The 23334-nt window shown below is 39.1% G+C and overlaps 6 protein-coding genes across 11 annotated transcripts; 5 read left to right on the plus strand and 1 right to left on the minus strand.

Annotated features, from left to right (window-relative positions):
- Positions 1–329: 329 nt before the first annotated feature.
- LOC145898540 (sorting nexin-7-like) lies at positions 330–3208 on the plus strand. Of its 5 annotated transcripts, none has more exons than XM_082987036.1 (10): positions 330–521; positions 608–742; positions 936–1046; positions 1115–1279; positions 1360–1552; positions 1773–1945; positions 2096–2212; positions 2488–2592; positions 2809–2961; positions 3022–3208. In XM_082987036.1, exons 1-10 carry the CDS (start codon positions 393–395, stop codon positions 3088–3090), a joined length of 1350 nt encoding a protein of 449 aa, XP_082843162.1. In that variant the 5' UTR covers positions 330–392; the 3' UTR covers positions 3091–3208. The 5 variants fall into 5 exon arrangements, 4 of the variants coding, with proteins under 4 accessions (XP_082843162.1, XP_082843163.1, XP_082843167.1 ...); XM_082987037.1 differs by having other exon boundaries at positions 1115–1273; XM_082987038.1 differs by having other exon boundaries at positions 378–458; positions 590–742.
- An 815-nt stretch (positions 3209–4023) lies between these two features.
- LOC145899575 (dual specificity protein kinase CLK2-like) lies at positions 4024–7469 on the minus strand. Of its 2 annotated transcripts, none has more exons than XM_082988423.1 (11): positions 7321–7469; positions 6896–7185; positions 6669–6831; positions 6096–6198; positions 5606–5672; positions 5428–5544; positions 5247–5337; positions 5115–5190; positions 4831–5055; positions 4498–4751; positions 4024–4411 (listed from the first exon to the last, which is right to left on the minus strand). In XM_082988423.1, exons 2-11 carry the CDS (start codon positions 7072–7074, stop codon positions 4169–4171), a joined length of 1518 nt encoding a protein of 505 aa, XP_082844549.1. In that variant the 5' UTR covers positions 7075–7185; positions 7321–7469; the 3' UTR covers positions 4024–4168. The 2 variants fall into 2 exon arrangements, with proteins under 2 accessions (XP_082844549.1, XP_082844548.1); XM_082988422.1 differs by having other exon boundaries at positions 6669–6834.
- Positions 7470–10409: 2940 nt separating this feature from the next.
- Positions 10410–11744, plus strand: LOC145897995 (chymotrypsinogen A-like). The gene is made up of 5 exons (XM_082986448.1): positions 10410–10446; positions 10579–10732; positions 10796–10958; positions 11110–11334; positions 11586–11744. Exons 1-5 carry the CDS (start codon positions 10410–10412, stop codon positions 11742–11744), a joined length of 738 nt encoding a protein of 245 aa, XP_082842574.1.
- Positions 11745–13708: 1964 nt separating this feature from the next.
- On the plus strand, positions 13709–15068 carry LOC145897996 (chymotrypsinogen A-like). Its single transcript, XM_082986450.1, has 5 exons — positions 13709–13764; positions 13897–14050; positions 14114–14276; positions 14428–14652; positions 14907–15068. The coding sequence occupies exons 1-5, from the start codon at positions 13728–13730 to the stop codon at positions 15066–15068; spliced, it is 741 nt and encodes a 246-aa protein (XP_082842576.1). The 5' UTR covers positions 13709–13727.
- A 2324-nt stretch (positions 15069–17392) lies between these two features.
- LOC145897997 (trypsin epsilon-like) lies at positions 17393–18778 on the plus strand. Its single transcript, XM_082986451.1, has 5 exons — positions 17393–17429; positions 17756–17915; positions 17969–18125; positions 18279–18500; positions 18620–18778. Exons 1-5 carry the CDS (start codon positions 17393–17395, stop codon positions 18776–18778), a joined length of 735 nt encoding a protein of 244 aa, XP_082842577.1.
- Positions 18779–21589: 2811 nt separating this feature from the next.
- On the plus strand, positions 21590–23153 carry LOC145897998 (trypsin alpha-like). The gene is made up of 5 exons (XM_082986452.1): positions 21590–21658; positions 21836–21995; positions 22061–22217; positions 22648–22869; positions 22995–23153. The coding sequence occupies exons 1-5, from the start codon at positions 21622–21624 to the stop codon at positions 23151–23153; spliced, it is 735 nt and encodes a 244-aa protein (XP_082842578.1). The 5' UTR covers positions 21590–21621.
- The last annotated feature ends 181 nt before the right edge of the window (positions 23154–23334 follow it).

The following is a 23334-nucleotide window of genomic DNA, read 5'->3' on the forward strand; positions in this document are numbered from 1 at the left end:
CTTTTCCACTTTCTACCATACAACAGTTGCAGAATGTTTAAAATCTAGGGTTGCATGTATTGACGTTTCTGGACAAGTGGATTGTTTACATCACATAAAGGGACTTTTATGTCATTGACAAACAAATTACTGCACTAAAGTACCTTGTTATAGACCAATGTACAAGCCATATACTTTAATTTACCCTAACACACTGGCCATATATTATCAAATGTTAACTGTTTATTATGCTGATGTTGAAATGTTTCAATATTATTAAAACCACTGTTCATATTCCTTCAAGTTCACAAAATTCATTTGAAAATCGAGTGCATAAATTTAATAGGTGGTTGAAGCTTACTGGCTAATCTACTGCCAGCAACAGGTGTAGGTTGAAAAAACTGTTTTTAAATATGGATCCACTGACAACAGTGACCAATGAAGAATCTGATGAAGAAAATAACCTAAACATAAGAGAAGCCGCAGATCCACTAATGGCAGTGACTAATGGAGAATCTGATGAAGATAGTCACACAAATAATGTAAGTGTGGTAAAATATACCATTTGTTTTGTTTTTGTTATTTTTTGCAAATGGCCTGATATATATAGCCTACCCTTAATGTTAAGGGCACGAATGAAGAGGAAAACACAGTGCAAGAGGAATGGGATACAGATGCACAGGATTTGTTTATCACTGTAGACAGCCCAGAGAAGCACATTCTTGCAATGGAAACATATATTTCATACAGAGTGACCACAAAGGTTGGTGTTTCTGCCACTATACCTTAGAAGATAATGTATTGAGGCAGTTTCCTAAATTGCTTTGTTGCTTCACTAAACTTGTCCTCTATTGTTGAGCATTAACAACTTTTTTCTTGCCAGATGATGACATTTAACTGTATAGTGCAAACACACCATTGTCATACTATTTTTGTAAATTTTCTGTGATTGACAGACCACAAGGAGTTGCTTTGACAGCAGTGAGTATGTGACCCAACGAAGATACCAAGATTTTGTCTGGCTTCGCATGAAACTTGAAAACGATCACCCAACCCATCTTATTCCAGTAAACACCACACATCAACTTTGTAAACAAGTTAAGTTTTTTGCCAATACCAGTTTGTGTGTTTGCAGCCTCTGCCTGCTAAGTTCGTTGTAAAAGGAATGTTGGACAGATTCAATCCTGAATTCACCAAAAGAAGAAGTGTGGCACTGCACAAGTTTCTGTCAAGGCTCTCACAACATCCAGTCCTTTCATTCAATGAACACCTGAAAATCTTCCTCACAGCTAAGGCATATGTAACGTCAATGCCTGCTTTTAATTTGCACCAATTCTATGTACTAATATACATTTTTTTACCCTTCTCCGTTCTGTGCAGGAATTCACATCCCATCGCAAGCAAAGTGATGGCATCATGTCAAAGTTTAGTGGATCGGTAAAATCCCTGACTTCCAGCAAAATAAAGGAAAGGGACCCCGAGTTTAATGAGATGCTTGATTACATCACAGAATTCAGTGAGAAAATGGGTGTTCTCGATCGCATTGGGGAACGCTTGCTCATAGAAAAGAAAGGTATGGAATCTTCTGTTATCATTAGAGTTTCATCTTTTAAAGGTTACAAGGATTCACAATGTTTTTGTTTTATGAGTAATTTATATTAAAAATAATTTTTGTTGTTCATTATATTGATGAGTTGGTGTGGCTATCCACCAGTTAGCTAAGTACGTAAAATAAACTTTTAAGCAACCCTACATGTAAATATATCATATTTACCGAATGATGTGCACTGCAGAGCTTATAGCAGAAATGAAAGAGTTCAGCCCAACATTTTCAATGTGGGCTTCAAGTGAGGACGACACAGTATCACCTATCATGACTTCCATCAGTAATAGCCTGGATCAATGCACTGAATCTGCTGAAAAAAACTTAAGCCAGCATGAACTAAATTTTGTTCCACCTTTGAAGGTATGTTGGTAATCTGATCTGAATATGAGGAATTTATTTAAAACATGATGTTGCACCATGAGGAAGTGGTTGGTTTCAAATAAAACTTTAGAAACTTAAGTGCCAGGAGAGTTCAAATCTTTTTACCAAATATATATATTTTTTCCACAGGAGTATATTCTGTACTCAGATGCTGTCAAGCAAGTTTTAAAGCGCCGAGATGGTTTTCAAGCCAATTATGACAGATTGGTGGAGGAACATCAGAAAAAACGCACAGAAAAAGAGAATGTAAGGGGTTGAACATTTTGGATTTTGGAACATGTCATAAATTGTTTTGCTGTGAAAAGCAATTTCGTACTGCATGTTTGTCGAAAGTATGTGACAGGTGTTTGGATGTTTAGTTGTCTTTGACACTAATCCCACACATCGGTATCGTTTGCACTTATTATTTGCAAAACTTTTTTCTGAATCGTTGATCATTCATAAATTCACCACAGCAAATTTTTAAATCGATTCTCTTCAAGCCTTCTAGTTATTGTAACCCATGAATGGTGCTTTTAAAGCTGCCGCGCTCAGATCAGTCATACTCGATCAGTGCCATGATGGGTAAGTCATCGGAGGATGTTAAGCAACAGAAAGAACAGAAACTCACACAACAGGTTGAAGAAGTAAGAACGTTTTCACTCACAATGAGGAGTAATAAAAACCTATTTGTGCAGTATCATAATGTCATTTTTGAAACTCATTTTTTTATTGATTGGGATGTTCATATGCTTTTTGCAGTCGTATTTTTGTTTTGGGCATTTAAATTTTTTTTGCATGATTTTTGTTTGAGCTCCTGTGTCTCATACAACCGAACAAGCAAGACAGTGTTTTTGTTTAAGTTGGCTGAAAGGCGGGACACAGCCTACGATGAACTCGAAAAAGCAAACGCCAACTTGCGTGCAGACAAAGATCGCTGGAGTGAACACAAAGTTCAGGACTTGGCAACTTTGTTTGCGGAGATGGCAGAATCTCAAATAGAGCATCACACAGAGGTATATAGAGAGTTATACCAAACCCACTGAAAATTCCTTGTTGCTATATTTTTTGTTTAGTGTCTGGCTGCATGGGAGAATATTCTTCCGACAATACAAGATCAGTTCGCTGAACCCACAGAGGCGTAGCAATTCTTCATTTAAAGTTGCAAATTTTTGATTATTTTATTGTGGCACCTCTCTTGTGATTATTCTGATCGATTCCATATTGTCAAACATTCTCAGTGCAATATTAAAACCAAACGAATGGGTAGTTTTTGAGTAAAGGTCAATTTGTAGCCTGTTAGGTTAGAATGGTCGCGAGAACTGAAAATAGTGTCTTTTATTTACATACCTTGTTTTAAAGTGACCAAAACCATCACATGAACTTTCAATGTGATTTTAATTATTTATAAAAATCTGTAAGCAAGATAATTTGTGTAATTTATACATAGTTTCACGACACTTTAGCCCCTTGTGTATTTAGCACTAAAGGCCCCATATCAGTAATAAATCCGTAAATTCAAGTTTTGAAGGCCATCAACCTATACTAAGTGATTTTCTTGTTTGTCCACAACAATTCCTGTGGTCGGTGACCCATGAAGATCTACTGGTACTATTTTAAGAGAAAAAAAAAATGATTGCAGCTGCATCAGACAAAACACAGCAAGGATCTGAGGAGCCTCCAGGAGGATCTTATGTCATATAGGATAGCAAAAACAGTCCCAGGGGGCAACCAAAGCAACTTTCCTGTGCCAAAAAATTTTTTTGCCATTGCGTAGAAAAGGGTTGGGGCCAACATTAAATTGCAAATTGGATGAGGTTTTTGTGATTCATTTTTTCGCAAAACCAACTTACATTTTTGGCAGCCTAAACAAGGTGGTTGTACCATTGCAAGCATGACCTGCTTTGATGACCAAAACGTTATTGACAAGCCATGCAGCGCCTTCAGGCTGCCACAACTGGGAATGAATGATCCAGGCCCCAATTTTTCTTGCGTGCCCATAACAGTGGTACCTTTTAACTACTTCGTCCAATGACCATAAACCGTATCACAAAAACAAGTTTTTTTTGTAGAAACCATTTACTCTCATACAAAATTTATTTGCAACCTCATAATATCATAACATTCTCACGCCAATTAAGTAGTGCCCATCCAAACCGACAGTGTTCAACAGAACTGGCAGTATTGGTTTAAATTGACTATATGTTGACCATTTCTTCAACATCACCGCATCACATTGTTGTGAGGAACTGTTTGGCCATCGCAAGTTCTAAAATTTGTAGCATAATACTGTTTTTGAGCACTTGAGGGTGCAAGAAAATGCTTTTCAGGTGGCAGAGCATCAAAAAATGGATGATTGATTGCCTCTGCAAGGGTAGTGCGTTTGGCAGGATCGTATTCCAACATTCTTGCAATCAGATCAATAAGTTTGATGTGCTCAGGGTGGTCTTTTCGCTGTATATACCGCTGCAAGAAAGGTAGACATTAGATAATTTACAAGTTGATATGCGTAAGAATTGTCTTCCAATTTATTATGTGCTAGCAATTGTTACCATGAGAGGCTTGCAGTTTTCCTTGACATATCTTCCAGCTGAGGAGTGCTCATCCCAGTCAAGTCGATTGTGGTAAAAGTACTTTTGCTTGCGCGACTTTTTGATAATCCTGCCAGGGATTGGTCCGAGGATCCTCTCCATCATCGCAAGATGCTCTCTGTTATCATGGGTTTGAAACATGGTAATGCCCATGTAAAACTCAAAGATGATGCATCCAATAGACCACACATCACAGGACTGGTTCCACCCAAGTTCTAAGGAAATGCCAATTTTGGTAGACATATTTATTAAGTGGTTTACTTGCACATTTTGCACTGTCAAGGAAACTCATACCTAACACAACTTCTGGAGCCCTGTAATGCCTTGTGGAGACTACTGTACTGTGGTGTTCATTGTCAAAAGTTGCTGAACCAAAGTCGATAAGCCTAATATCAGAACAGCGGAGATGACGCTCATCTCTTCTTTTGTGTTGATTAAAACTTGTTTCACAGGATGAGTCAACAAAGAGAATATTCTCTGGCTTTAGGTCAGTATGTGTGATATGGTTGTCATGAAGAACTGAATTGAAACAGAAATTGCAACACAAAATGCAGAGAAATCACACAAAGGTAACTTACACTTCACGGCCCAAATTAGCTGAAAGGCCATGTGTCGCACTTGTTCCAAAGGATAGGGGAGGTAATGATTATCTTTCTGTATAAAGACATTGTCATGCATTAAACGTAAAACTTAGCAAAAAAAAGGCTTACCTGAAAATCGTATGTGCTTAGGCCCAATAGTTCAAAGGCAATACAAATATGACCATGAAAATTGAACCAATCCACCATGGTAACACACAGGCTATAAAAAAAACACAATTTATTCTATATATTTGCTTCTGGATCAATGGTGTTGATATAACTATCAACACCATTGAATACATTGACTTACTATTTTCCTTCTGGATCCTTCTCTTGCAGCTTTTTTAGAACATTTATTTCAAGAAATGCGGCATCTCTGTACTTCTCAATATTTTTGATAACCTTCAATGCTACCTTTTGTTGATCTCTGCGGAAAAGAAGTTTTTACACTGAGCTAAAAAAGCTCGATATTCGGTTGATGTATATACCTTTGGTGATCCACACAGAGTAAAACTTTCCCAAAGGTTCCTTCACCAAGGGTTGACAAAATCTCATCTACACAAAAACCAGAGTGCAAAAATTAGGCAATGTTCTTAGCAACTTGGGTTTAAAACACTGATACAACGCCGGCATTCTTTTTTTTTTGCACTAGCAATTAAAGAAAATAAATGTTTTGACTAGCAGAGTGGTATGAGAGAATAATATACCCCCAAAAGCACATTGCATAGAGCACAGTAAAAACTGGGATTTTTAACATGCATGCCAAATCTACAGAGATCAAAGGCTCGAAGTAGCTTGAACGAGCCACCCAGTTTTATATAATTCAGGAATAGTTCACTTCAGGTTACAGACAGTCATAACCAAAGAATGATTTAATGCCATGATTGCAATTAATTTACTTCCACACTTAGGGTAAGTGAACTATTCCTGATGACAGCGTGAACGCTTTTACTGAAGCTACGCAAATCTTCTTAGTACATCTCGCTTGTAGCCAGTCGCCATGCCGATAAATGAGATGACCTTCCTCGTCATCTTCAACACTCTTTGCCCTGACACCATTCTTGTTTCTATGTCGATCTCTCTGTTTTTCATGACAACAGCCGTGCATGTGTGTATGGGAAAGAGTTTTCCATCGACACAGGGAAGATTGAAATCGAAAGCCCAGCATTTGGCCAATCGTAGGTATATGTGGAATAATAACCACAACAAACATTGTAGCACGTTAACAAAACAAAACGATTATTTTTAGCACAAATAGCCGGAATCAGTTAGATAGAAACAATCGCAATGTGTAATCCTAGACAATGGAATATCAAACTGAGCCCATATCCAGCGAAAGTAACCGGATTACTTACCTCACTAACTGGCATGCTTTAAAAAATTACAAGGATGAATTCAGTAGGTGAAAGCAAAAGATCAAACCATCTCAAAGGTTTGTAAACAAATCAAACAAAAATGCAACCAGGTTTTTTTGTCACTCAGACGAGTGAGGATGGTATTTGACCTGAATCAAAGCCGAAAAAGTACCACTTGTTAAGAGAGGGAACTCACCGATGCGGAAGAAGTCTTAGATCTATGGTGTCGGCGTCTGTGATGGCTTCGCCTTCGCTTTATGCTACCTGATTGATCCCTTTTGCTTGAATATGAGTTTTCATTTCTTGAATACAACACCTCATTTCCATTGCGCATGTGTTTACGTGAACTGCGTCCACTACTGCTGAAAAAAATGACCACTACATTTCCAAAAGAACCATAAACAGTGTTTGTGGCTTACACACCTGTAACTGTGTTTGTCCCATGTAAAAGATTCTCCATATTGTTTAGCAAGGCTGTAGCGATCATCACCGTATTCATCGTATTTTTCAATACGCCTCCTCTTGTGACTTATTTTGGAATCATCATAATCTTCACGACTTCTGTAGCGCCTACCTGTCTTTCCCATTTTTCTTACTGTCATGCCTTTATGACAAGATACCCAGTCTGGCAAAACAACTTCTGGTTTGATGAGATTGTCGGTTTCAATAGAAAATTCAAATCAGTTGGATGAATTCAAAGTGTGCTTCAATACCTTGAAACAAGAATATTATTTTTATTACTTACGTTGTTACGTATATAGGCTATAGGCTACTTAACGTTATACAGATTTATAAAATTGCAAGAAGCATAAGTACAAACTGCAATCACACATAAAAATTGTCCTTACGCGAATATGTGGTTGCCCCCGTGGTGCTACTACATCGAGAGCATACAAATTGTTTGTAATACAGTTGACTTCAAATTGCAAAAGTTCAGAAAACATCAGATCAGACAAACAAACGAATCAAAACGATCTTGCTCAATCGTTCTAAGAAATAGTTTTGATTGGCTAATTTAATTGCTGTCCCGGATGTTGGGTTGTATTGTGGGTAAGATGCGTCACGCATGACCAATACGACACAACAAAAGACATAATATTACCAGACTGTCATTTAACCTCAGTATGATTCATTGCTATTGACGAAATTGTAAAGCATAATAAAATGTGCAGAACCTTAGCACTATCAAATTTGCCTAATTACATAAATACAATAAACTGTTTAAACCAGCTAATAATACAACAGCACCAGACGCAGAAAACTTGCTAAACATCGCAGTATCAAATGATTCAAAACCTTTTTAAATTATTGGCAGTATCCGTATAAAAATGTGCAGCGCTACAGGTTTCAAAGTCAGGATTTTTTCTTCCGTGGTCAGCATGACATAAAATAGAAGAAAACTATAGCACCTCACACGGTTTATTATAACATTGCATGATAACCAATTTGTACCAGTAGAGAGAGCAACAAAAAAAATTTTTATGTTCAAGTAATTGATAATGTATGTTTATACATGTCGTGGAAAAACACATGTTGTGCATGTTTTGAATTTCATTTTTTTATTTATTCAAGCTTTTTCAAAAACAAAAATCTTAGCTCACAATTTCATCATGGTTTTCAACGATGTAGCGATATATTTTAGACAAGGCAAACTATTTTAGATATATTCAAGACAAGGCAAACTAAACAATAGCATAGGTCACAAAAATGCTTTTTCTCCATTGCTGATATCTATTTTGAGAGGTTTATAATAAGTTAGGTACACGAACATAGCAGGTGTTTGTGTTCCCATTGGGCAAGCGTTTCTAGGGTAGTGGGAACATTTACCGATAAAAACATCTGACCCGTGAACCATATGGTTTTATTCGCACAACGATGCGACGTGCGGAGTTTATTGTAAATCTTGCGCAACTTTCCTGCCATAGCCTACGTATGAGGGCGTGAACCTTGAGTGCTAAAATTACTTCTGCAATATGTGTTACAGGTCAGGTCACTGGAGCAAAACCAAAAAATAACATTCAAAAGCGTTAATGGTCGAGTGAGGTATGCTGTATTAGTGAAGTTACATATGAACCACTGGTGTATTTAGGAGTGGAGATTAACCCATGCCGTGTTTCTAAAAACCGCAAGTTTCGATATTAATACAACGTCTGTCCACTGGTAATTCATAGCTCTTGCAGATGCCAAACCTATCGTGTGCAATTTAGGCATTTACCAAACACGGCAAATGCCACAAAATTTACCAACTACTAATTTATATTTTGATAACGTCCCGTGGTTAAATATTTGGCAGCATCCAATGAGCGACCTTGCACAAGCACACCACACATTTTTTGCGATTTTCCTAATTGTTTACAAGGCAGTAACACTATTACTTATAAGATGGCGATACTATAGTAACCGCCAGATTGCGATAAGATGATGGCGCGACAAGTCTTTTTATGTTAGTGCCTTATAAATAACAAAGATATGTTGGGACTCAAACAAAGAGAAGTATACAATATAGAATTCACAAGTTATACGCGCTTTGCTCGTTCGCAAGAATTGATTCGGTTAACGCCCACATAACGATTTTTCCTACATCAGGACCATCAATCTGACTTAATTGCTGACAAATATGATGGACTAGATACTCCTGACAAACCAATCAGAAACAGGTATCGTGTAAGCCACGTTTGACCTGTTTTTACTTTTGGCAATCTCAATTACGTTAGCGACTTGTAACGGCTTAGAACATGTTATGCTTCCCACCACATACGGCGACAAATACATACTTGATATAGCAATACTGATCCATACATAAAATCGCCTAAAAACCTTCTTTTCAACGAAAATAGTACATGGAAAGGATTTCCCTGAAAGGATGTTTATTCTGTTTTATTCCATGCAGAGCTGTTTTGATTTGGCTTCAAAAAACGTGACTTCTATGTTTAGTGTTTAGCTAACGAATTCAGATGATTGAGTGTGCCGTGACCCAAACAAGTTCGATAACCAGTGTTTTAGAGAATTGATCGCAAATACACAAACTGGGTATACTCACGAAGTGATGTCATATAAACATTAAACGGTATGAGGATCAATAGAGATAAGGAGTGTACAACAGAAACAAGAAATTAATTTACCTTGACGCAAAAGTCTGTGCAAATTAGTACGTATGATCACTTAATACGTTCCAAGGACAACCACATTCTAATAAATAAGAACTGTGTGGGACCACTACCGTTTATAAGTCGTGCAAAAATCGTACGCCAAGCACAATTCATACCTGCGACTTTTTTCGAGGCCAGTATTCGAACGCATTATTTCAAACCCAGTGAGCATGAAATGAGGCCGACCGTTAATGGAGATGTCGAGACCTAATGCAACATTGGTCAGATACACAGACATGTGGCGATTTGTATAGAACCATTAAAGATCGCATTGTGCCAAACAGAACTTTCTTTCAACAATTACGTCACTTTTACCAACATTTAGTTCATTGCCATGACAAAATCAGAACGGCATATATCACCCAGAGGAGCAAAGCTAAGCCTAGTTATATTCCCAATATAGTTTCTATGCTAACCGACCCTTTCGTTTTCGTAAAGCAAGTTTGTAAATACGAGGAACAGTATATCACGGAGCTGTTTTTTTACAAGCATTGCGTGTGTACATCTCGACAAAAAACATCGAGTTTCCACGAAACTACGATTTGTTAAAGGCAGTGGCCATAAACAGTACAACGCAAGCCATGGCGCCTCTAAGCCATGTGTGGTATTTCCCACTGGCCATAACGCGGTCCGAGAGAAATCTAGCAGGTGACAGTGACGTGTTCCTGCAAAGTTAGTGGGAACGGCCAAAACAGATCCTGCTGTTGGGGACGAATAATATAAAAGAGCAACCCCTTAAACCAATCCTCACTTGATATTTGACATTCAAGAAACTGAAAACTACAACGATGTTCGTAGCATTCGCTCTTCTTCTTTTGGCCTCAGGTAAGTCTTTCTGGAATAGGTTTGCACCAATTTCTAAGTTTAAATTTCTTTGAAACTCAAAGCTCGCATCAATCTGTTTCTCCAAAACTTTTTTAAGGTTATTACATAAACAATCTTTTGGATATTTTGCAGGCGCAAGACCTGACAAGGTTATCGGTGGAACCGCCGTGACCTCCACTAGCACTGCACCATGGCAGGCGTCTCTTCAGCGTTTCGGAAGCCACTTCTGTGGCGGCTCCGTCATCAGTTCCACTAACATTATGACCGCTTGCCATTGTCAAAACAGGTACGTTATACTGTAGACATAACATTTAATATATCTTTAAAAATTAAATGATTTCGCTCACAGTTTTGTCAACGTTATTACCGGAACCGTAGACTTGCAAGATACCAGCTCATCAATTGCGGCTAACACATTTGTCTGTCACTCGAGCTACACCAGCTTCCCATCAACCAACTACGACTACGCCATCATTACCCTGCAATCGTCACTGACTTTGGAGGACGGAGTGGTAGGTGTATTTGATGTGCAAAATACAGGTTTTACGACTATTTCGGTCTCTTTAGTGACTGAAACACTTTAGTAACTGTGTACTCATCTTTAACTCAGTTTAATCTTGTTTCTGTTACCTACGTAGAGATTTTTATAAAAGTACTTTACAGGTTGAGGCTATCACTGTACCAACCCAAGATTACCCTGCAGGAACACCAGCTCTGCTTACAGGTTGGGGACTTACCGACGGTAGCAGCAACACTCTTCCGAGATACCTCCAACAGGCAACCCTTAACTTGGTCAGCCAAGGTACTTGCCAGAGTATTTGGGGCACATTGATGATCAAGGATCAAATGCAATGCGCATACGTCGAAAACAACGCTGGTGGATGCAACGTAAGTAAAATTTGTGCCACGAACAAAATATAAACACGAAAGACACAAGCAGTAAATTTTGTGCTTCGATGTAACCAGAATCCTTACTGCAGTTGTTTGTTCTCTGTAATAAGTGTAAATATTTTTCCAATTATTGTGATCCTTTTATCGTAAAGGCAAGACACTCCTTGATACATTACATTCCCTCGTGTTTTGTTGGTCTGTTTCCCGTTGGTTTTCAGGCTGAGCACAATCATGTATTTTCCATACAGGGAGACTCCGGTGGCCCATTGGCTGTGAATGACAATGGAACCTGGATGTTGGTTGGAAACGTCTCATGGGGATTGAACGGATGCTCTACCGCAAACCCGACTGTTTTCTCCAAGAATGCTGCTGTTTACTCTTGGATCTCCCAAAACGCCAGCATCTAAACACGATGTCTAGACCATCAAAAAATAAAGATTTAAACCAGTGATCTGTGGTGTTTCCATACGAATTTATTTATCTAGAGTCCAGGAAGTGTTTAGATTCACAACATAGAAATTATGTAGAGAGTCTATCAAAAGAATTTTAAAACAAAATAATTTCCATATGATAAGCATATGTGGAGCCAATAATATGAATTGTTTAGTCACCACAAAGTGGAAGTCTTTGCTTGGCCGTTTGGTCAGCAAAGTTATCTGATAGTCACACCAGCTGCACTTATCAGACCTTTTAGGTCTAAACAGTGGCCATCTGTAATATTCGGCATAAAAGGCAAGAATCCCAGTTCAGCGTAGTGAGAAGGGGAGATTAACCCATGCCGTATTTTTAAAAAACGCAAGTTTCGATATTAATACAACGTCTGTCCACTGGTAATTCACAGCTCAGATGCCAAACCTGTCATGTGCAATTAAAGCATTTTGCCTACAAAGTAAGCGACATGGCTTTTTGTGTTAGTGCCTTATAAATAACAAAGACAAGCCTGGACTTGAACCCCGAACATCTGGAGTTCAGCGCGCCAATCCATTGCGTCACAGCAGAGACGTACAGTATAGAATTCACAAGTTATACGCGCTTTGCTCGTTCGCAAGAATTCGGTTGACACCTACATCACGATTTTTCCTACATCAGAACCATTAATCTGACCTCCTTGCTGATAAATCTGATGGACTGGATACTCCTGACAAACCAATCAGAAACAACAGGTATCGTGTAAGCCACGTTTATACCGTTTTTTACTTTTGGCAATCTCAATTACGTTAGCGACTTGTAACGGCTTAGAACATGTTATGCTTCCCACCACATACGGCGACACATACATACTTGATATAGCAATACTGACCCATGCATAAAATCGCCTAAAAATCTTCTTTTCAACGAAAATAGTATACATTGAAAGGATTTCCCTGAAAGGATGTTTATTCTGTTTTATTCCATGCAGAGCTGTTTTGATTTGGCTTTAAAAAACGTGAATTCTATGTTTGGTGTTCAGCTAACGAATTCAGATGATTTAGTGTGCCGGGACCCAAACAAGTTCGATAACCAGTGTTTTACAGAACATATGGATATAACGTTCTTCAAGTCTACGAGGTAGCTGGTTCATCGCAAATACACAAACTGGGTTTACTTACGAAGTGATGTCATATTGACATTAAACGATACGAAGATCAATAGAGATAAGGAGTGTACAACAGACACCTGAAGTTAAGTTGCGTTAACGCAAAAAGTCTGTGCAAATTAGTACGTATTATAACTTAAATACATTCCAAGGACCACCATATTCTAACAAATCAGAACTGTGAGGCACCACTACCGATTATAACACTTACAAAAATCGTACGCCAAGCACAATTCATGCCCGCGACCTTTTCCAGGCAAGAATTCGAACGCAATACTCCAAACCCAGTGGACATGAATAACGATAATAGGTCTTCTATTGGACGTGAGGCCGACCATGAATAGAGATTTTGAGACCTAATGCACCCTTGGTCAGAGACACAGACAAGCGGCGATTTGTGTAGAACAGATCGCATTGTGGCAACAGAACATTATTTCAACAATTACGTCACTTTCACCACAATTTAGTTCGAGAACAATGTTACGAGGAACAGTATCACTGAGCTTGTTTTTTGACAAGAAATACCTCGGCAATGTACGTAACATCGCGCTTTGCACGAAACTACGATTTGTAAAAGGCAGTGGCTATAAACAGTACAACGTAAGTCATGGCGCCTCTAAGCCATGTGCGTTATTTTCCTCAAGTCATGACGTGGTTCGAGAGAAAACTAGCAGGTGACAGTGACGTGTTCCTGCAAAGTTAGTGGGAACGGCAAGAACAGATCCTGCTGTTGGGGCCGAAAAGTATATAAGAACAAGCTCTCAAACCAATCTTCACTTGATATTTGACATTCAAGAAACTGAAAACTACAACGATGTTCGTAGCATTCGCTCTTCTTCTTTTGGCCTCAGGTAAGTCTTTCTGGAATAGGTTTGCACCATTTTCTAAGTTTAAATTTTTTTGAAACTCAAAGCTCGCATCAATCTGTTTCTCCGAAACTTTTTTAGGGTTATTACATAAACAATCTTTTGGATATTTTGCAGGCGCAAGACCTGACAAGGTTATCGGTGGAACCGCCGTGACCTCCACTAGCACTGCACCATGGCAGGCGTCTCTTCAGCGTTTCGGAAGCCACTTCTGTGGCGGCTCCGTCATCAGTTCCATTAACATCATGACCGCTTGCCATTGTCATAACAGGTACGTTATACTGTAGACATAACATTTAATATATCTTTAAAAATTAAATGATTTCGCTCACAGTTTTGTCGACGTTATTACCGGAACCGTAGACTTGCAAGATACCAGCTCATCAATTGCGGCTAACACATTTGTCTGTCACTCGAGCTACACCAGCTTCCCGTCAACCAACTACGACTATGCCATCATTACCCTGCAATCGTCACTGACTTTGGAGGACGGAGTGGTAGGTCTATTTGATGTGCAAAATACAAGTTTTACGACTATTTCGGTCTCTTTAGTGACTGAAACACTTTAGTAACTGTGCCCTCAACTTCACCTAAGTTTAATCTTGTTTCTGTTACCTACGTAGAGATTTTTATAAAAGTACTTTACAGGTTGAGGTTATCACTGTACCAACCCAAGATTACCCTGCAGGAACACCAGCTCTGCTTACAGGTTGGGGACTTACCGACGGTAGCAGCAACACTCTTCCGAGATACCTCCAACAGGCAACCCTTAACTTGGTCAGCCAAGGTACTTGCCAGAGTATTTGGGGCACATTGATGATCAAGGATCAAATGCAATGCGCATACGTCGAAAACAACGCTGGTGGATGCAACGTAAGTAAAATTTGTGCCACGAACAAAATAAAAACACGAAAGACACAAGCAGTAAATTTTGTGCTTCGATGTAACCAGAATCCTTACTGCAATTGTTTTCTTTTCTCTGTAATAAGTGTAAATATTTTTCCAATTATTATGATACTTTTATCGTAAAGGCAAGACACTGCTTGATACATTACATTCCCTCGTGTTTTGTTGGTCTGTTTCCCGTTGGTTTTCAGGCTGAGCACAATCATGTATTTTCCATACAGGGAGACTCCGGTGGCCCATTGGCTGTGAATGACAATGGAACCTGGATGTTGGTCGGTAACGTCTCATGGGGATTGAACGGATGCTCTACCGCAAACCCGACTGTTTTCTCCAAGAATGCTGCTGTTTACGATTGGATCAGCGGAATTGCCTACCTCCCTTAAATACGATGTCTTTATCATCAAAGTAATAAAGATTTAAACCAGTATTTTTTTGTCTTTTCTAACGGTTTTATTTACTTTGGATGGAGTTTAGCCCCAAAACAGGAATTATATAGAGAGTCTATTGAGAGAATTTTGCAACGAAACAATTTCCATTCATGCGTTTTTCTTCGGCGTAGTCCCTCTATATATATATATAACAAGAAGAACATTTCACCAAAAAAAAAACACTCTGACACCAATTTAACACGAAGGTCCATTGGCAGGCTATTTCAGTTATGATAAATATCAATTGCTAAATATGAATGGATCCAATGTTTTGTGGTTGGATCGCGGTCATGATTTGTTCACGCTATGCACATCGTGCGCCCAAGAACACAACACAAATCAATCAGGGATTAATGGAATGCTCATCAACTTTAAATATCGAATTTAGAAGTATGGCCATTAAAAGACGCAAACGTTTTCAGTACAACCATGTGCGAAGTTAAGTCTGGACAAAACACGCTCTGCGTTGTAAAATTTCTTTGGCGCATAACTTTCGAAAAAAACATGGTAATTTTCGACGAGAAAAACGACCCAAAATTCAAATTTACTTTGCTAAATAAAAATTATTTTCAACCTTTAAAAATTGATTCGGTCTTGCGAGCTTGAGGCGAATTCTATGCACAGCCAACCACAAATGCTGAGGAATGTCCTCCCTGGTAACGGTAAGCGTTTAAATCTCACTGGATTAACTCCCGCTAAGGGAATATTTTATTTGTAGGTAAGGAAACGACTAAAATACCGGAAATTTTGATATATAACCGAAATTAATTCTTTCGGCGATTATAAGCAGTGTCGCCAACCCCAATACGGTAAACGCCCAAGTTACCTTGCACTGGCGATCTGTGGCTAACACCTGGAGCCGTGCGACCAAAGGCTTCTCTTGGCTACATTTACAAGGCAATCAAAATAACAGCGCAATTGAAAACAACGTTTTTTTTCGTTTTTTGACCACACCGGTGTTTGAACCCAGGCTATCCTGGGCACGTAGGCTATCCTGGGATATATCGCGTTATGCCTTAAATACAACCGTACTGCACTTCATCGTCCAACAATAAGTCTCTCTATGTATATGAGACCACAGCGCACAACAACCAATCGGTCTTCACTCCGCGCCACCACAAGAGAACTTTAAAGTTTGCCACTGATTATTTCGGCCGCCAGTATCCTAACCAATCAGGTTAGTCTGCCACGCAAACACGACTGCTCGAGCGTAAAAATAAAAGGTGACAAAGGTGAAACAAATACGAATACATTGCAAAAAGCGTGAGGAAATTTGAACCCAATGATAGAAACAATATGTGCGATAAACAAAACCAACAACTTTAAAGAGAATAAATAACAAAGTTATCGTTTATTGTGATCCTCATTAAGGACTGCACATTATTGCACATCTTGTCAGCTGCTGCAGATTATCAAAAACGTGAAAAACACAAACAAATCTGGCAAGATCATAGTTAAGCGGAAAAACTTTTGAGTCAGAAACAGAAAAAACAACGAAATCGTATTGTCATTTTATTGATAAAGAACATGTATAAAATATGTATATCACAAAAACCAGGTTCATAACGACAACTTACTTTTTTTCTAATAACTTGTCGAAAAATGAGATACCAAGACTTTGTTGCCCATAAGACTTTGGTGATTCTGATATCAATTAGGTCTGTCTAAATATTATCTATATCGTATTTCAAGGCTAAGCGTATTTTGCTTCATGGTGATTGTTTGTGGTGCAATTTGCAATGTCACTAATAAAGACAAAATCGAAAATCGAACATTGCTCTTTGCTCTTTGCAGCGAAGAACGATTTGTGTGAAGCTGTGGTTGTCAACCTGATGAGGAGTGCTTTACATGACGGTAGAGAAGTTGCACATCCCAACAGGTTTATTGAAAAGCTTTCTCCTGTTAACATTTAAACCTACAGGGAGGACGTCGCGATATGCTTTTGTATCAATCATATGTCATGAGTATTTAGGGGTTTACGTACCCCCGTTGAGAACAACTTGTTTAAGGCAAAACATTGAAAACAATACAGCGCCAGCCGCGATGCCCTTTAACCCCTATTAAAGGGCTAACCCAGTTGAAAGGCCATATGTGTTATTTCCCACTGGTCATCACGTGGATCGAGAGAAAACAAACATATGGCATTCACGTGTTTCTGCAACGTTAGTGAGAACGATTACATCTGACCCTTCTGTTGGGACCGAATTCTATAAAAGAGCAACCACTCCAAACCAAGTTACACTTGATATTTTACTGTCAAGAAACTGAAAACCACAAAAATGTTTGTAGCATTCGCTTTACTTCTTTTGGCGGCAGGTAAGACTTGTTGTGTTGATATTTCCTGATTATCCGTGCAACGCGATACAAAAATAGGAATAATGCATTGCTTGTTCCTGGCGTTATTTGGGATGGTTTCAGCTTAAAAAAGTTTTGATTGTTTTGAATTGATTTATACAGAACATAAATCAGCACGTCACTCTAAGACAATCAACCTGACTCACGCCCAATAAGCTAAATGCTCTAATAAAAATCTTTCAATGTTGAATGTTTATGAATCTCACCGCTTATCATGTATAGTCGTGTATGATTGAAAGTTTTGACAACAAGAAACCACGTCAGTATTGACATATCAAATAATTTAGGCGCCAGGCCCGAGGATCGTGTCATTGGCGGTACAGAAGTGACCTCCACTAGCACTGCACCGTGGCAGGCATCTCTTCAGCGTTTCGGAAGCCATTTCTGTGGGGCCTCCGTCATCGATTCATTGCATGTTATGACCGCCTGTCACTGCCAATACAACAGGTAAAATTTGTCTTTGACATGTTGTACGCAAGGTTGTTTATCTTTGTTCAAAGCGGTGTGAAAGTCATCACTGGCACCCTTAACTGGGCACAAGGAGGAGAGGAACATTCAGCAAATTCATTCACCTGCCACGGCAGCTACAATAGCCGTACCATCGACTACGATTATGCGGTTGTCACCGTAGGGTCACAAATAACTATGAATTCCAATGTAAGTTATAATATCTACGCGTTTTTCGTAAGTTGGCAAAAATAGCACTTGGTTATTTAATCTCATGTGCATTGTTTTAAAGCAGTATTGTGTAGTCACGTTGCTAGTCATGATGCCTGTAACAAGCGTCTCTGAAAATCATCATTGATACAGGTCCAGTCCATTGTGGTGGCAACATCAGATTATCCAGGCGGAACCCCGGCCCAGATTACTGGCTGGGGATTGACTGACGGCAGCGCCAACACACTCCCTACTCAACTCCAAGTAGCAATGCTTGAAATTGTCAGTCCTGCAAGTTGCAAACTTTCCTGGCCTGGTAGCATCACCGATCAAATGGTGTGCGCTGGAATTGCGAACGAAGCTGGTGGATGTAACGTAAGCACTTGCCCAATATTCGGGACGCAAATATAATTGTTTTAATAAAGTTTAAACTAATTACGGTGTTTTGGTTCATAGTGGCAGCATTTTTTCTAACTGTTCCAATTTTTGTTAAGGGAGATTCTGGTGGCCCATTGGCTGTGAATGACAACGGAACCTGGAAGTTGGTCGGTAACGTCTCGTGGGGATTGAACGGTTGCGCCACTACCAGACCGACTGTGTTCTCCAAGAACTCCGCCGTCTACAGCTGGATCCAGAGCAATTCCAACATCTAAAGTGCTAATTGAAGCATAAGTGATGTAACCAATAAATCAAATCAAAATTAAAATCGTGTGTATTTTGTGCAAAACTTACGCAAATAAACAATGCAGAAATAAAATGGCAGGGACATCATAACGGTTATATCGAGTTAGGCGCCATTGTGAAGTGATATCTTCGAGAAGAATCACCATTTGTCGGAGGAAAAAGGAAACTTTATTTTACGTACAAGTCTGTAGTGTCTTATCTAGTTATGAATATTTATAAGTTGTTTATTGGAACGTGATTGTAAGTCAATAAGTGAAGGTGAAGTCACTGAAAGCGTGTCTGTGATAAAAGTGCAGGAGATAGTTGGCGAACAATGAGGACAACCGCATGTTACTGGCTCAATTCCCGACACAGAATTTTATATTCTTGTACATTTTACTTGCAAGGTAACTGCGGATAAACTGAAGGGTATTTTTTGCGTTAACGTTGTCAACTCCAACCAAATTTAAGTTTACATTCCCAGACTTGTCACCAACAAATTCAGAAATGTATTCAAATCTTTTCGCACTGCAAGTGTAAACGGTTCGCACATTAAAGTTCTTTCTGGTCTTGCAACACAACAAAACATCCCATACACAATTACATTTTGCGCATACCAACCCCGAGATTGACAAGAATAACCTTATGCCATGGGACCAACCAGACCACAACCGAAACCGGCTTTTCTCGTAATTTGCATACCTTTGTGTCCACTGTACTTCGGTTGCCACACACTTACTTTGTCATAAGGGTTGTGGAACAAATCTCAATTTCTGCCGCCTGTTCCTCTCCATAATAAACAAAATTGAAGGTACGTTTTGCATGGACTTCTCCTGTCAGGTTGGTAAAAATTTTACTGAGGAATTAAAAAAACTATGTTTTATATTTGGATGAAATTCATGAGGAATCCATCGATGTTTGTCTGAAGATACGAAATTTGAATATTCACCTTCTGGTAATGAGTCAGGCGAAACAATCCACGAGTAGGAAATTTTAGTTTTATTACAATTTTTTTATGTTATCCAACGTGAAAATTCAATATGATTTAAATGTATTTGCAGAGAAAGTAAGACTAAAGCAGTTGCAGGAAAGTACATAATTGTGGAAAAGGATTAATTATCCAACTATTTCTTGCTTGTTTGAAATGTATGTGTGCACGTAAGATAGTTGGTGTCCGTGCAAATGGAAGTTTTAAGCAAAACTGCACAAATTTCAAGTGTAATTTTTAAAGTTTTAGGATCCTAAGTCAATGAGAGAACAATCGACAAACATTCCTCAAACAAACTCGGAGTATACTACTTGACTGTGAATCATAAGATTTCATATTTTGATTCACTATAAGTCTGTTTTGCAACTTGTGTCACAAGTTTACCTGAAAACAACCCTAGCTTTTCTGACAACTTTACCAAAATATAACCAAAAACAATTGCAGGGGGGACAGGAAACGGTTTTATGTAATTGCAGACAAAATTTGCAGAATCGCTTTCTTGCAGACGAAATGGCTTCTATAGTTACGCATCATTATACGCTTGATTGATTTTGAGGCTTTTATCTGTAAGTTGTTGTATTTTTCTCTAACTCGTAATACACACAGTTTTCAGCATATTGAGGAATAATTTATTAAATAATAAATTTTGTGTTGCAACAAAACAGTTTTTATTTAAGTGTTTTCATATAAATCACCACATTAGTCAAATTTAACAAATCTGTTCGTGGCAATTCAGCAACAAGCCGCAGGCCAATTTATCCAGATGCTATACGTAGAGGTAAAGTGCCAAATGGTGGATATACGGACCAAATATCCGTACTAGGTCTAGAATATATAGACCGAATAGCGGAGATGGACCGCCGCCTACCCCTGAAGCGAGACTCCGGAGACTTCGGTGTGAAACCAATGCCAACTCTGTTTCATGCCCAGGTTTGCCAAATCGTTCAACACATTTTGGTAGGCCCGCGAAAAGGGGTTACTTCAGTTCAGGCCGCCGAGGAACTTATTGAAAGTTCGAGCAAAGAAAACTCCCAAATTTGGAACCATTGCGATATTGACATGATTCGTTCGCTGGTCCAGTCCGACTGACACAAACGCAGTAAACCGTAATTTAACAAATTGCCGAATATTATTAGGAAATTGGGCTGTACACGTCATCAAATTAGCTATTTTTGTCAAAGGCACATCCTACGTAACTGAAAAGTGCAGAATCAACAATGGGTTATTTTGGAGCTACCGTCAGCAGGCGCAGGTGGTACATTTCCTACAAGGTCGCGCAGTTGTGTAGAGGTGAGACGAAGGGCATCACGTGTGATGTTTCTTATATTTTCAGAGGTATTTCTTTTCCGACTAGCACTTATGCTTTTTTCCAGAAGAATTTGAAATAATTTCCAGACCCGGTTTGGTGGCGTTTCACGACAAAATGTTTCAGAATAATATAGAGCAAATGCATTTCAATTTGCAACTTATAAAAAAAAGAATAAAATACACCTGTCGGGTGTACCACATTTAAGGACAGTGATGGCAATACACACGCCACAACAGGAATGAGCAAAGTTAATTACGTGGATTTTGCGCTAGATGTACGCTTGCAAAGACATTAGCAGAGCCATAAAATCTTTCTTTAGTTGTAAAGCATCGCTGTGTAGACGTTGACTGCTACAGCCACGTCGTGGGAAAGAGTTCAGATGTTATAATCAACTTGAACGAACTTACTTCTGCACCTGAACGAACAAAACATGGTGGGAACGGCTGCAAATGCTGTTAGCTAAAATGTATATATTATGGATGCGCCCCAGTACCAAACCATGCTCATTTGTGACAATCACGAAAAAGCAATTGACGATGTTCGTAGCATTCGCACTTCTTCTTTTGGCGGCAGGTAAGAAATAACTGTACGGATTTGCTTTAAGTATAACATTAAACTATTTATCACACGTTACATGATAAAATGCAGCTTGCTAAGGTAAATCTATTGTGGGGCTTTGATTAATCTGTTTCCTTAAGCAATAGTTTGGTGTAATTTTGAAAACGCTATTGACATTTTATATAATTTTAGGCGCCAGGCCCGAGGATCGTGTCATTGGTGGCTCTGCAGTGGACGACCTCAGCACAGCACCGTGGCAGGCATCTCTTCAGCGTTTTGGAAGCCACTTTTGTGGCGCTTCAGTCATCGATAGTATCCACGTCATGTCCGCATGCCACTGCCAATACGACAAGTAAATTTTGTTTTTAAGATGTGATTCAGTAGGAATACATAAAATTGGTTCTCTTTTGCTTCCAGTTATGTACAGGTTATCACTGGAACCATTTACTGGGCACAAGGAGGACAGGAACGTTCAGCGACCGAATTCAAATGCCACCCCAACTACAGCAGCCGTACCATCAACTACGATTATGCTATTGTCACTGTGGATTCGGCAATGGACCTCAGCAATGGTGTACGTAGAAATGGATTTCCTACGTTGAAACATTATCACTGTGACTCTGTGATATTATGTGCATCTTAGTTGTCACTCATGTCACAACTTCGTCACTAACGTTGGATGTAAACGCAACAAGTGTGGCAATTGCATCATGAGATGGCGTTTTCGAGTCCAAACCAGTACATTATCTTCTTTTGCTATTTTCACACCTACTCAAGTTTGTTGAGCAGATTAAATATTGGCCAATGTTTTTCGGGGCTAAACATGAAAAAAACCTGAAACGTCAAGTGTTGCCATAACGATTTGGGGAAGCTTCAGTAAAGCTAATTTAGTGGATAAAACATATGATAAGTGTAAAAACAGACCTATTTGCTATCATAAATCTATTTTGTAAGCTATTTTGAAGTTTTTTCATTTAATACTTAATATATCGTTGTACCTGCAGGTGAATGCCATTGAGGTGGCTACATTAGAATATACAGGCGGAACCCCGGCCCAGATTACTGGATGGGGATTGACTGACGGCAGCTCCAACTCACTTCCCAATCAACTCCAAGTAGCAATGCTTGCAATTGTCAGTCCTGAAAGTTGCAAACTTTCCTGGCCTGGTAGCATCACTAATCAAATGGTGTGCGCTGTAATTGCGAACGAAGCTGGTGGATGCAACGTAAGCACAAGCCCAATATTCGTATCACTAATAAATTTGTTTTTATTAAGTGTAAACAATTTACGGTGTTTTGATTCATGCTCCAACTTTTCCGTTTTATCTAACTGTTCCAACTTTTGTGAAAGGGAGATTCTGGTGGCCCATTGGCTGTGAATGACAACGGAACCTGGAAGTTGGTCGGTAACGTCTCGTGGGGATTGAACGGTTGCGCCACTACCAGACCGACTGTGTTCTCCAAGAACTCCGCCGTCTACGGCTGGATCCAGACCAATTCCAACATCTAAAGTGCTAAAAGAAGCATAGTGATGTAACCAATAAATCAAATCAAAATCAATCATGCGTACTACGTAGATGACCAATTCACAGAAAATATGGCACGAGATGGGATAAAACCACAAAGGTTCTTCATGGAGAATTGCCGTTTGTTGTAGAATCGCAGCCAGTCGTACTGTGAGGTTATGAGTT

Source organism: Ascidia mentula, chromosome 4 (genome assembly GCF_947561715.1).
Source record: "Ascidia mentula chromosome 4, kaAscMent1.1, whole genome shotgun sequence".
NCBI lineage: Eukaryota > Metazoa > Chordata > Ascidiacea > Phlebobranchia > Ascidiidae > Ascidia > Ascidia mentula.

Bases quoted from the DNA above. Each gene is read 5' to 3' on its own strand.
- LOC145898540 (XM_082987036.1), top strand. From the start codon at position 393: ATGGATCCACTGACAACAGTGACCAATGAAGAATCTGATGAAGAAAAT. The intron at 522-607 runs GTAAGTGTGGTA...CTTAATGTTAAG, and splicing joins AAGATAGTCACACAAATAAT to GGCACGAATGAAGAGGAAAA. The intron at 1,047-1,114 runs GTAAACACCACA...GTGTGTTTGCAG, and splicing joins ACCCAACCCATCTTATTCCA to CCTCTGCCTGCTAAGTTCGT.
- LOC145899575 (XM_082988422.1), bottom strand. From the start codon at position 7,074: ATGACAGTAAGAAAAATGGGAAAGACAGGTAGGCGCTACAGAAGTCGT. The intron at 5,673-6,095 runs GTACTAAGAAGA...GTTTTTGTGTAG, and splicing joins CGACTGGCTACAAGCGAGAT to ATGAGATTTTGTCAACCCTT. The intron at 5,191-5,246 runs GTAAGCCTTTTT...GTCTTTATACAG, and splicing joins TAAGCACATACGATTTTCAG to AAAGATAATCATTACCTCCC.
- LOC145897995 (XM_082986448.1), top strand. From the start codon at position 10,410: ATGTTCGTAGCATTCGCTCTTCTTCTTTTGGCCTCAG. The intron at 10,447-10,578 runs GTAAGTCTTTCT...GATATTTTGCAG, and splicing joins TCTTCTTCTTTTGGCCTCAG to GCGCAAGACCTGACAAGGTT. The intron at 10,733-10,795 runs GTACGTTATACT...TTTCGCTCACAG, and splicing joins GCTTGCCATTGTCAAAACAG to TTTTGTCAACGTTATTACCG.
- LOC145897996 (XM_082986450.1), top strand. From the start codon at position 13,728: ATGTTCGTAGCATTCGCTCTTCTTCTTTTGGCCTCAG. The intron at 14,051-14,113 runs GTACGTTATACT...TTTCGCTCACAG, and splicing joins GCTTGCCATTGTCATAACAG to TTTTGTCGACGTTATTACCG. The intron at 14,653-14,906 runs GTAAGTAAAATT...TTTTCCATACAG, and splicing joins ACAACGCTGGTGGATGCAAC to GGAGACTCCGGTGGCCCATT.
- LOC145897997 (XM_082986451.1), top strand. From the start codon at position 17,393: ATGTTTGTAGCATTCGCTTTACTTCTTTTGGCGGCAG. The intron at 17,430-17,755 runs GTAAGACTTGTT...CAAATAATTTAG, and splicing joins TTTACTTCTTTTGGCGGCAG to GCGCCAGGCCCGAGGATCGT. The intron at 18,501-18,619 runs GTAAGCACTTGC...ATTTTTGTTAAG, and splicing joins ACGAAGCTGGTGGATGTAAC to GGAGATTCTGGTGGCCCATT.
- LOC145897998 (XM_082986452.1), top strand. From the start codon at position 21,622: ATGTTCGTAGCATTCGCACTTCTTCTTTTGGCGGCAG. The intron at 22,218-22,647 runs GTACGTAGAAAT...TTGTACCTGCAG, and splicing joins CAATGGACCTCAGCAATGGT to GTGAATGCCATTGAGGTGGC. The intron at 22,870-22,994 runs GTAAGCACAAGC...CTTTTGTGAAAG, and splicing joins ACGAAGCTGGTGGATGCAAC to GGAGATTCTGGTGGCCCATT.